General features: G+C 39.6%; 2 protein-coding genes across 7 annotated transcripts in view; one reads left to right on the top strand and one right to left on the bottom strand.

Annotated features, from left to right (window-relative positions):
* Positions 1–3,729, top strand: part of SH3BP5 (SH3 domain binding protein 5) — a 76,802-nt gene extending 73,073 nt beyond the window's left edge. The window contains exons 9-10 of one of the 5 annotated variants that reach the window (XM_021934875.2): positions 1,537–1,797; positions 2,290–3,729. In XM_021934875.2, coding sequence (XP_021790567.1) covers positions 1,537–1,797; positions 2,290–2,507 — 479 coding nt within the window. In that variant the 3' untranslated portion in view covers positions 2,508–3,729. The remainder of the gene's footprint in view (positions 1–1,536; positions 1,798–2,289) is intronic. The other 4 variants (XM_003895133.4, XM_021934876.2, XM_021934877.2 and 1 more) reach the window with 4 other exon arrangements.
* A 2,526-nt stretch (positions 3,730–6,255) lies between these two features.
* CAPN7 (calpain 7) overlaps positions 6,256–12,440 on the bottom strand; it is a 45,986-nt gene continuing 39,801 nt past the window's right edge. Inside the window, exons 16-19 of one of the 2 annotated variants that reach the window (XM_009201745.3) lie at positions 11,580–11,642; positions 10,886–11,016; positions 7,535–7,627; positions 6,256–7,442 (exon numbers count right to left, since the gene is read on the bottom strand). In XM_009201745.3, the coding sequence (XP_009200009.1) occupies positions 7,298–7,442; positions 7,535–7,627; positions 10,886–11,016; positions 11,580–11,642 (432 nt within the window). In that variant the 3' untranslated portion in view covers positions 6,256–7,297. The remainder of the gene's footprint in view (positions 7,443–7,534; positions 7,628–10,885; positions 11,017–11,579; positions 11,643–12,440) is intronic. The other variant, XM_003895132.4, reaches the window with a different exon arrangement.

The raw sequence follows: 12,440 nt of genomic DNA, 5'->3' as shown, positions 1-12,440 counted from the left end.
GTTCCTCGAAGTCAGGATTCTGTGGTCAAATAAATTGGGAACGTTACACCTTCACTCCTCTTTGAAAGTCAAAGTACACATTAGAACATTCAAGGCTGAGAAGTCCTGCAGGAAAGAAGAGCTGTCTAAGATAGGGACCTTTGGAATCAGATTTGATTCAAATCTGCCTTTACATCATTACTAGTGCATAATGTGGGCAAGGGCCCAACTCTGTATTTCAGTTTCTTCACCTGTAAAATGGAGAGCATGATGGTATCTACTGTATACTATGCATTGTGTAGGGTGGTGGTTCAGATTACATGAATCAATCCCTGACACCCAAGAGGCACTCAGTAAATGGTGGCTCTCACTGGCATCTGATCATAGAGACCTCTTTTCCCAGGGCCACCCCCTGGAAAACTGATAGAAGTTTGACTTGGTTTCTGTCATGCTCATCAAGAAAACCCACCCAACACTGTCTCTGCACACTTCCTTTCTTTTCCTTACCTGTGGAATAATCCCTGTTGGCTCTTTCCCAAGCTCCTTCCTCAGGAGTTAATTCCTTCAACAAATATTTAAGTGCTAGGTTCAAGGTAAAGGAAAAGGAAACTATCATTTGAACAACTATTATGTATGAGTTACTTTAATATATACATCATCTCAAACCCTGCATGGAGAGGATCATGATGCTTACAGAGGTAAAGTAACTTGATCAAGGTCACACAGCAAGTCTTGGAGTTAGGGATTCAATTCAGGTCTGAGCCTATTTTCTGTCCCCAACATTACAGTACTTATCATTTGTAAGAAACCTTTATGGAATGCTACAAGGCTGTTTTTAAAGAGAAGAGGGGAAAGTTCTAATAAGGAGTGGGATTGTGGGCAGGCTGAGGGAAAACCGCTAAAGGCCAAAGAGGCTTTGAAACCATGGGAATAACGTGTCTGCGCCTTGTTATTTTAGTCTACCAAATAATGTGGCTACGGAGCATTGTAAAGGATTTCTGTTCTTTTGCAGAAAATGGTGATGTGGGTAGACTTTGAGTGTGTTCTTTATGAGATCAGAAGTTACCTGGAAGATAACAAAGGTCCCAGCAGATACTCCATGCTGGCCTGTTTCTTCTAGCAGCTCTTGCTTCTATTGCCCTAAGAAAGAAGCCTCAGTCCAGCTGGCTTTGTTTGGGATATGTTACAGAGGACCAGAACCTCTTCCTGTGCACATGAGGATCTGTTTGGGGGACGGAGGTGGAGTAAAGGTCCTAATTTGTGGCTGAACTAATTTTCCATTTTTAGGTAATGTCTGGTGACACTGATGTCTTGGCAGGGTTATAAGGTTATTGGAAGGGCGCTTAATATCCATGGGATCCAGCTGCCAGCTGCTTCCCTTCCAGCTGCTTTAGAGGCTGGCCATTCAGGCTTGGGAAGTCACATTCCTTCATTAGGCACTCAGAGGTAGAGATTCTGCAGTCCCCACACTGTGTCTAGCTGCCTGCCAGCAGCAAGCACTTGTGGTATTTGAGGAGGTGACAGAACCCATGTGACTGGTGTTCTCTCTCAACTTAGTGGCCTCGGAGGCCTTTGAAGATGACAGCTGTAGCAACTTTGTGTCTGAAGATGACTCGGAAACCCAGTCTGTGTCCAGCTTTAGTTCAGGACCAACAAGCCCGTCTGAGATGCCTGACCAGTTCCCTGCGGTTGTGAGGCCTGGCAGCCTGGATCTGCCCAGCCCTGTGTCCCTGTCAGAGTTTGGGATGATGTTCCCAGTGTTGGGCCCTCGAAGTGAATGCAGCGGGGCCTCCTCCCCTGAATGTGAAGTAGAACGAGGTGAGTAGCAGCCTTCTCACCCTGTCCCAGATGCCGCACTGCCTCTGTAGCCTGACTCTTGTGCCGTTCCATACCTCTGCCAGGTCTCAGGGACCCCATGCTGCATTACCAGGTCTCTGTGGTTGCGTTGTCAGTATTGATCACTGAGGTTGTTTCCAAGTGCTGTTCTAGGGAGCTCCTGGCTCCACTCAGCTTCTATGAAGTAGAGCTTAGGTCCTGTGTCTCACATCAGAACAGTCTCCTTGGCAAGCACATAGCAGAGAGGTTTGTTTCTCAGCTATAAAGTCCATGTGGCAAATTTCATCTCTATAGCTAAGGAATATATAAAACATCACAAGGAATAAAAGCAGTAAATGATTATGTACTGAGAACCTCTCTGATAGGCACGGTAGGCAACAGTGGGAATTCTACAGGGCTGTTAGCTGATTGGTTTGAGCTCAAGTGACTTAGAATTGTTAATACTCACTTTTGATAATCTTTGTATTTCTACAGGAGACAGGGCAGAAGGGGCAGAGAATAAAACAAGTGACAAAGCCAACAACAACCGGGGCCTCAGCAATAGCAGTGGCGGTGGTGGCAGCAGTAAGAGCCAAAGCAACACCTCCCCTGAGGGCCAGGCCTTGGAGAACCGGATGAAGCAGCTCTCCCTCCAGTGCTCAAAGGGAAGAGATGGAATTATTGCTGACATAAAAATGGTGCAGATTGGCTGATTCATCCTGGGCCCTGGCCCATGTGCATATCAACATTTATACATGGAACTGGAGAACATTGTGCCAATAATCATTTAATATATGCCAAATCTTACACGTCTACTCTAAACTGCTCTAATGAAGTTTCAGTGACCTTGAGGGCTAAAGATTGTTCTTCTGGGTAAGAGCTCTTGGGCTGGTTTTTCAGAGCAGAGTTGTTGCTGCGGGTAGACTGTGACCAGGTTCACAGCCTTTGTGGAACATTCCGTGTAATGGCATTGTGGAAGCAATAACTAGTTCCTATGAAAGAACCAGAGCTGGGAAGATGGCTGGGAAGCCAGGCCAAAGTGGGGGCAACAGCTTGCTTCTCTTTCTCTTCTCACCCTTCAATTTGTATGGGAAAATGGAGATGTCCTCTCCACTTTATTCCATGATATCTAAACGAAAAAGAAAACCCACACACAAAGCAAAAACTCAAGCATTAAGAGCACATATTTTTGACCCAGTGGAGGCTTAAAAAAAAAAAATCCAAGAACACAATTCATGTTCACTGCCTCTGGTGTATTCAGAGGGGGGCTTTTAAAAAAGTGTGTATTCTGGGATACCCATTGAAACCATTTTCTAGAAAGGCTACCATGAGCTGCACTTTTTGGGGTGGGAAAGGTGAATGCCGGGGGGGATGAGGGTAGGAGGGACTTACAGAAGGGGATTTGTGGCTGTGGGGGAGAAGGTTCTACAGCATAAGCCTTATCCTGCCAGCCAAGGGGATTTATTCTAAGAGAAGTGCATGTGAAGAATGGTTGCCACTGTTATTAGATTGACAAGATGTTAATTTCTCTGTAGGTTGTAACGTTAAAAAGAAATGAAATTATTTAAGGGTTATGCTGCACTAGTATTCCTTAGAGGAAACTGTTCTTTAAAGTTAGGAAAGGGAGTAGGCAGGCATGTGTTGGCAAAGGCTGTTAATAGTAGTAAGTGTTAAGACTGCTTTTCTTTAATGTTTTCATGGTAATGCATATTTAGAGCACTGTATTTTTGTCTTGTTAAGAAAATTTAGCATTTCTAAAAGAAAAAAGTAACCCTCTTTCAAACTGTTAATTCTGTCACAGCCTGTATATTTTAGTCATTTGTAAATCTCTTCATACAATAGTGACTTTTTTGACTGATACAGTATCTTAATTACAAGGTTATTTTGTACTTGTCTTAATACACTGAGTGTAATAAAAACAGCTTGAGAAAAGTTTCTACTTTCTGTGACTTCAAATAACTCCCAGTATTGCCCAAATCTTCTAGGCAACCCTTCTGCCATAAGGAAGAGCATGGAGTGCTGTGCTCACCAGTCATCATTTTCAATTAAGGTCATGAATAGTAATAATTTAAGCCTTGATTACCAAGGTTTGAATTCTACTTTTGCTGCTACTAAAGCTGCGGGCAGTGAGGAAACACAGTGGCATATAAGTAAAATAAAGACGAGGTGGTGACGCTGGAGGAGTGGGCCTCGGCTGCACACTGCATGCCGTCTCCTAGGAAGCTTAAGTGTTGCTGTCAGCTCTCATCCCCAGAGAATTATTTAATTAACTGGGGGGTACACTTGGGCATTACTTTTAAAAGCTCCCCGAGGGAATTCAAATGTGCATTCAGAGTTGAGAATCAGATGGATCCTTTCTCTGTGGAAATGTTACAATGCTGGACTCTTAATCTGCGTTTCATTATTAAAGCATGCTGTGGAGAAAAAGTTCTTGGTTGGCCAATCATAAGGTTTAAGTTTCAGAAATAACCCTTTGCAGTATCAAAAGGTGTTTTACCTAGAAGTTAATATTTCATCTAGGAAAGTTCATAGAAGTCCCTTGTGCTATTTAAGAACATTAAACAGCCGGCCAGGCCCGAGGGTTCATGCCTGTAATCACAGCACTTTCGGAGGCTGAGGTTGGTGGATCACTTGAGCCCAGGAGTTTGAGACCAGCCTGGGCAACATGGTGAAACCCAGTTTCTACCAAGAATACAAAAATTGGCCAGTCTTGTAATTTGGTCTCAAACAAGAACACTTAACAGCATACCTGAATTTGACTAGTGACCTTCAGGGTTCATTCAGTTCTCATAAAATCTCCTCACACCCTTTAACCTGTAGTAAAGACACTGAGACTTGCTTGACTTACCATTAGCAAAAACTTCCCTGCAATTGAGGCAATTCTTTTTCCGCCTAGAAAAAACACCATCTGGAAAACAGCCCAAACTAGGATAAAGTTTTTACAGCAGAGTCAAGTTATACAATCTAATAACTAGAAATTTCTAAGTACTTGCAGAGAATGAAAGTGGGATGGAATTTTCTAACATTGGGGCTTTCTTTCCCTTGTCTTTACAAAAGACAAAGCCTAGGCAGTCAGTAGCACTAGAGTATTCCTTATTTGGGCATTAACACTCTCTCTTGTTTCCTGCCTCAATCCCCTTTCCCATCAGCCTACCTGTCTCCTACACCAGAAAGGGATGCAGACCACCTTTTGACCAGGGCTCCCTTGTCACACTATCACCTAGTCAAATCTCTAGTTTTACGTAGTCTGCCCCCACTGCTGTCACTGTGGCCTCTTTATCTCCACCACATTTGACATTTAATTATACTCTTCTGGGAATTCTGTTCATCAGGCTTCTTAAATCCCCCTCCAACCCCCTTGTTTTCTTGTATCTCCTGTTAGTCTATGTATTTTTTTCTAAAAATTAGAAATACTTTCTAAAAAGCTTCCCCCAAATCAGTTCTTAACCATCTTTAGTTCACATGTGACTCCTGACTTTTTGGGTGATCTTGCTTACTACGCCACGTTGATTCCAGATCTGGATTTTCTGGGCAATTTAATGTGTCAAAACTTACCTTCAGTGAAGCTATGAGCATCTGTCCATGTGCTGAATTAGAAACCTGAGTCATCCTCTCTAACAACTCCTGACTAGTCTGTCTGTTACTTAGAACCTCTGAAGGGCCTGGATTGTTTTTCCTCCCTCTATAACAGGTCTGGATCTTGTCCCTCCCTTGACTAGATGGCTGTGTCTGTGGGTGTCATTAGACACACACAGCAGGTCAATCAGGGCTCAGGGAAGAAGGCTTGTAAACCTGGGGCAAATACCTTAATCTCTTAGGCTTCTTTCCTCAATTGTAAGAAGTACAAATAATAGTATCTATACTTTATTCAGCTATTGGGAAGAGTAAAAAAGAAAAATATACACATTGGCTACATAGTAAACACTCAATAATGGTCAGTAGTCTGTCTTTTGAAGCCTTTCCTTCAAGGTCCAAGTTAAAGTATCAATTCTTCAAGTACAATTTTTTATATTGGTCCAGCCAAAATTAATCTTTCCCTTATTCATACACTGGTGGCATGTTTTTAGAGCTCTATTATAGAAATATCAGTGCCACAGTTAAGTTGTTCACATATAGGTCTCTTCTAATACATTTGATGGATTAGGTTTTCAGTTTGCATCCTGTACAAGATCTTTACCACAACAGGTTCAAATCATGTGTTTATAATATAGTTCTTATGTTCTGGATTTTTTCTTTTTAAAGAGTAACAGAAAACTAGTTAAATTAGTCCACCTAAAATTAATAGGCTAAAACTGAAAGCATGAAGTATTTACCAAAATGAAATCTCATTAGTGTAATAATCTACCACTATTCTGTAAAAGAACAGATTTTTGTTGAAATATATATTTTCATGCAAATAATCTATCCTCATTTACATGAAACATGACAGATGAAATCTTTGAATAAATCTAAGTTAAACTATGCAATATCCATAAGTATAAACATTTTATTTCAATTTAAGGTAGTAGCAATACAAAATAAGTTCTGACAATTATAAAGTAGAGACAATGAAAAATCCCACCCTATTTTTAGAATTTTAAAATATTGAGCATCATTCTATCCTGATGGGTTTTTATGTAAACTGGGAATTTACATGACACCAGTATCTTGGCAATTCACTTTTTCTGAATGCTACATATCCCAATCACCATATATTAAATTCTCTATTTTCTTCAAAGTGCCACTGCCACAAGAGCACTGAACAATACAGCCATTTAAAAAAAGACGATACAAACTAAATTGTAATGTCTTCAATATCTCAATTACTATTTTTTAAAAATAAAAACCGCAGTAGCGAATTTCTCTAAGTTCTTGCTACATGATTGAATGGGAGATAATCTCAACAATTTTTGTTCTTAGGCATGAGCATCTTCATGCTAAGGTAGTCTATATTTAAAAGCTTTATTCTTTCATAACAACTGGGCAACATTTTAAAATAATAAATAATGCAAAATTAAAATCAATTATGGTGGCACAATTCATTTGGTAATTAGTTGCCCAAGATGTATAGTAGAATCAAGCAGGTTTAATGTCCACATGCTCTGCAAAAAAGGGAAACAATGGAAATATTTCAGTATATTAATCTAGCCCACTATTCCACTCAAGGAATCTATATCCTTTTTCTCATCTGGTCTCAGTTCCTTTATCCTCTTAGCAAAGGCATCTCACAGTGATGACTAAATCTAATCTTAATCATATGCACTTTTTATACAAAATGGCCCCTAAAATGCTAGCCAACTCTATATACACAAAACCATGTAAACGGTACCTCTAGGTGATTTAGGTAATTCTGACTATATACGGTTCTTACCAAACACCCTGACAAGCACCAGATTCCACTGTAATGTGTTTTTAGATATTTAATTTCATTCTGATTGTTCTGCTTACTGTCCTGAAGATTTGTGTCCTTATTTGAAGAACTGATGTTTGGTTAAGCATAAAAGCCAGTAACGAGATTTCTCCATCACTGAAGTTGTGTGATCTTGATGGGGATAATGCTATTAAAGTCCAAGAAGAAAGGTCCTTCTTGTTTAGGCAAAAAGGTGCTAGGAATGATATTGAAGATCCCAGAAGGTATATTTTCTAATTCCAGGTAGCAAAACCCACACCTATATTTAGAGAAAATGAGAATAAAGTTTATAGAAGATGATGCCACAAAAAGTAAAGTATAAAATAGATACAACAAAAATGCCAACATTACCTATAGTCACCACTAGATTTCCTCAGAAAGCCATGGGGACCAGGATCTCCTACAGTAGAAACGGTTACAACCTCAAATCCAACGCTATATTGCCTAGCATTTAAAATGAACAGAATTACTGTATTAATATATGGTCTCAAACATGTGATTTAAAATAACTATATCTGAAGTGTCGATGTCATATTATGTTTCTGAAGTTTCAGTAGAAACACATGCACTCTATTTGTGATCATGTAACACACCATTTATATATTTCAGTTGAAGCCTTAAAAATTAACACTGGATTAAACTTATTTTAAGAGAGACTGTATTTTTACCATGGGCTCCCCGGGAAATATTTTATTTTTTTGAGACGGAGTCTCGCTCTGCTGCCCAGGCTGGAGTGCAGAGGCGCGATCTTGGCTCACTGCAACCTCCGCCTCCTGGGTTCAAGTGATTCTCCTGCCTCAGCCTTCTGAGTAGCTGGGACTACAGGGGTATGCCACTGTACCTGGCTAAATTTTTTTGTATTTTTAATAGTGACAGAGTTTCATCATGTTGGCCAGGCTGGTCTCAAACTCGACCTCAGTTGATCCGCCAGCCTCAGCCTTCCAAAATACTGGGATTACAGGCGTGAGCCACTGCACCCGACCTTTTTTTTTTTTTTTTTTCTTCCTGAGACAGGGTCTCACTGTCACCCACGCTGGAGTACAGTGGAGCAATCATGGCTCACTGCAGCCTTGCCCTCCTGGACTTGCGATTCTCCCACCTTAGCCTCCTCAGGACCTGGGACTATGGGTATGTACCACCATATCTGGCTAATTTCTTAAATTTTTTTTTTTGGAGACAGGGGGTCGCCTTATGCTGCCCAGGCTGGTCTGGAATTTCTGGGCTCAAGCTATCCTCCTGCCTTGGCCTCCCAAAGTGCTGGGATTACAGCCTTGAGCCACTGTGCCTGGCCACAGGGAATAATTAAAAATATTGTCGTTGGCTGGGCGTGGTGGCTCACGCCTGTAATCCCAGCACTTTGGGAGGCAGAGGTGGGTGGATCCCAAGGTCAAGAGATCAAGACCATCCTGGCCAACACGGTGAAATCCCATCTCTACCAAAAATACGAAAATTAGCTGGGCATGGTGGTGCGCACCTGTAGTCTCAGCTACTTGGGAGGCTGAGGCAGGAGAATCGCTTGAACCCAGCAGGCGGACGTTGCAGTGAGCCAAGATTGCACCACTGCACTCCAGCCTGGTGACAGGGTGAGACTCTGGCTCAAAAAAAAAAAAAAAAAAAGAAAGAAAAAAATTGTTATTGTAACAAATGGGAAGGCCTATGGGAAAGGAAGCCCTGAAACAAAATCTGAATTTACAGAAGTATTTAGCACACGATAAACATGGCATCCCAAATCAGTAAAGAAAGATTCATTTAGATGGTGATGAGGTAACACAAAATTTATAAAAAAACTGTTAAATTGTATTTTATACTAAATATAAAAATATATTCATATGAATTTTTTAAATGCAAAAAAATTAAACCATAAAATAATCAGAATATGGTGAAAATTAATTTGATAATGTGGTGAAAGTTCCTGTCCACAGCAAAAGGAAACCAGAAGACAGATTTCATTATTTTAAAATGAAATGCTTTTCTATGTGGGAGAAAAATGACAATCTGAGAAAAATATCTGCAAATATGTGAAGGAGTTAATACCCTTATCTTATTCATGCTTACAATTAAAAAAAAAGATAACTCTATGGGCAAGAAACATGAATAGGCAATAAATAAACAATATTGTAACAAACATTGTTACATGTTCAATCCATCTAGAAATTAAGTACAAAAGAGCAAGTAGGTTTATTTACCTATTTCACCTATCAAACTGGTAGGGGTTTTAAAAATGACTTTCTTGTGGAAAAATAGTTTAATCCTATCTTCATATTTTGGGTTATTAACTGCTGCTGGATTAGTTTGTAAGAAAAGCAAAATTAAGCCCAATCCTATTTAGAAGGTAGTTTTGTTTTTATTTGTATTGGTTTTTTTTTTTTTTTTTTTTTTGGTGGTTGTTATATGAGACAGGGTCTTGCTCTGTCGACCAGGCTGGAGTGCAGTGGCATCATCTGGGATCACTGCAACCTCTACCTCCTGGGCTCAAGCCATCCTCTCACCTCAGCCTCTCAAGTAGCTGGGATTATACAAGCACATGCCACCATGCCTGGCTAAATTTTTCAAAAAATTTTTGCAGAAATGAGGTCTTGCCATGTTGCTCAGGCTGGTCTTGAACTCCTGAACTCGATCCTCCTGTCTTGGCCTTCCAAAGTGCTGGGATTACAGGTGTGAGCCACCATGCCCAGGCTGTATTCTCTATGTTTTTTAAACCTTTTAAAACTATGAAATATAACACTTAAGTAAAACATATATACAGCTTAATAAATCATTTGCAAAGTGAATAAACGCCTCAGCTTCCCCATCTGTCTCCTCCCTGCAAATTGATGTGAAACAGGGTTCTAATTACCCTTTTTACACATGGATACTCAATTATTCCATACCATTTATTGAAAAGACTGTCCTTTCCTGGGTAACCACCACCCAGATCAACAAATCCTCTCAGCACCACAGAATTCCCTGTATATTCCTAACTGCAACTCCTGTCCCCTCACAGAGCTTATATAGTACTAACTCTCTCACTCTGCTTTATAGTTTTACAACCTTAGTGTGCATCCTTAAATGACAGTCTTTTAGTTTTGCCTGTTCTTGACTTTACGGAAGTAGAATCACATGGTATATATTCTGTATATATGGCTTTTAAGACGTATCCATTATGACTTATCCATTATGTTGTGTATAGCTGTAATTTATTTCCATTGTTATATCAGGACTCTATCATATGACTATATTATAATCGTAAATGTCAATGAACATTTGTTTCCAATTTCTGGCTATTACAATGGTTTACTGGCCATCTGGATTGCCCCCTTTATGACATGTTTTTATTTTTTAAAAACTGCAGATTTTTTTCTTATCAAAGTAGCATATTTACAAATATTTTAACATGCTCTTTGTCTTAAGAAATCTTTCCTTTCTTGAGGATAAAACATTTCCTGCATTATCGTCTAGATGCTGTATTGTTTTGCCTTTCACATTTAGGTTTGTAATCCACCTGCAATTTTATGTGAAACAGGGTTCTAATTGCCCTTTTTACACATGGATACTCAATTATTCCATACCATTTATTGAAAAGACTGTCCTTTCCTCACTCCACTATAATGCCATTGTTATAAATCCAATGTCCATATATGCTTAGGTTTTTAAACTTTTTTGTTACACTATGTTCATTTTTAATAGAACATCATTAATTTAAGAAAGTTACTCATCACAAACCTTGGTCCTCGTAGCTCTATCAGTAATGGCCCAGTCTTTTCTATATGGAATTGGTAGACGGGGTTATTTTTGTGAGTCTCTTGGAAATTTCCACATCCCCCAGCACTCTGACCACTCCACTTTCCATTAATCTAATAAAAACAAAGTTTCAGTGTTAACAAAATTTCATTCTTCAATTCCACTTGAAGACAAAACTCCATCTCCAAAAAAAAAAAAAAAAAAAAAAAGGCAATTTTCTACTCTGTGGCTCCAACTCCTCTCTCCCATCTTTATTTGCTGGTGACAGCCAGGCTGCTTTGTTACACTAATCCCTATTTTCATCTCTTAGCCGCTAATCAAGTTGTTCTTTCTACAAGGCATTTTCCATAGAATCTTCCTCTACACATCTAGCCTACCCTGCAGTTAATCTCAAATTCTACTTTTAAGGTTCATCTACACAGCCTTCTCTAACAACCAAAGTTTGCATTCATCTTCTTTCTCTGAATTTTCTTTTCACAGACGTTGCTCACTGAAGATCTTGTATTCCAACCCAAATTGAAGGCCACTTACGTTTCCCATATATTCCTGTGAAGCCTTAGAATGTCTTTATTTCATAATAAATTGCTAAATATAAAGAATAAAATGAGAGAAATGGGAAAGCGAATTAAAAAATTCTAAAAGAATGCTGAGATTACAACCAAATAAATCTTCTCACCCGTTTTGATAAGGTGTATGGTGAAGGAATCTTTGAAAAAGTAAAACTGCATGCTGAATATACCTAGATTAAAAAAAGACTGTATTGATAAATTTTACACTTACAAGAACATCAAAGTGATACATGAATATACTGGAAGACTAAAAAAATCAGTTGGCATATACAAGTCATGATTCTACAGGCAGCCTAGTATCAGGTCAGGTTTAATGAGCTGGGAACTGAGAAGCTAGGGGTGTGGTCTTGGCTTTCTCTGCTACTAACTGTGTATGACTCAGGACAAATTACAATTTTTCCAGGCCGTGGTTTCTGCATCTGAAAAATGAAGCAGTGGCAGCAGCTCCCAATGTCCCTTTCATCACTAAAAATCTACTCAAATTGAGCTGCTTATCTAGAGCAAACAAATCTATATAGAAGAAAATTACAATGACCTTCCCAACTAGATCAGAGCAGTATGTTTCTAGTGACTGATTCTCTTTCACTAAGTTCAAAGTCTTCTTCAAGTCAATACAAATATTAAACAGGCTAAATAAGTTTTTATTGCTTGCTTTAAAATGAAATGTATTGGCTGGGTGCAGTGGCTGACACCAGTAATCCCAGCACTTTGGGAGGCCAAGGTGGGTGAATCACTTGAGGTTAGGAGTTCGAGATCAGCCTGGCCAACATGGTGACATCCCATCTCTACAAAAAATACAATAGTTGGGCGTGGTGGCAGCACCTGTAGTCCCAGCTACCCAGGAGGCTGAGGCAGGAGAATTACTTGAGCCCGGGAGGTGGAGGCTGCAGTGAGCTGAGATTGCACTAATGCACTCACTCCAGCCTGGGTGACAGAGCAAGACTCTGTCTCAAAAAAAAAAAAAAAAA

Source organism: Papio anubis, chromosome 2, assembly GCF_008728515.1.
Source record: "Papio anubis isolate 15944 chromosome 2, Panubis1.0, whole genome shotgun sequence".
Lineage (NCBI taxonomy): Eukaryota > Metazoa > Chordata > Mammalia > Primates > Cercopithecidae > Papio > Papio anubis.
The sequence above is the reverse complement of the archived record's forward strand: the minus strand, read 5'-3'. Positions and strand labels throughout refer to the sequence as shown.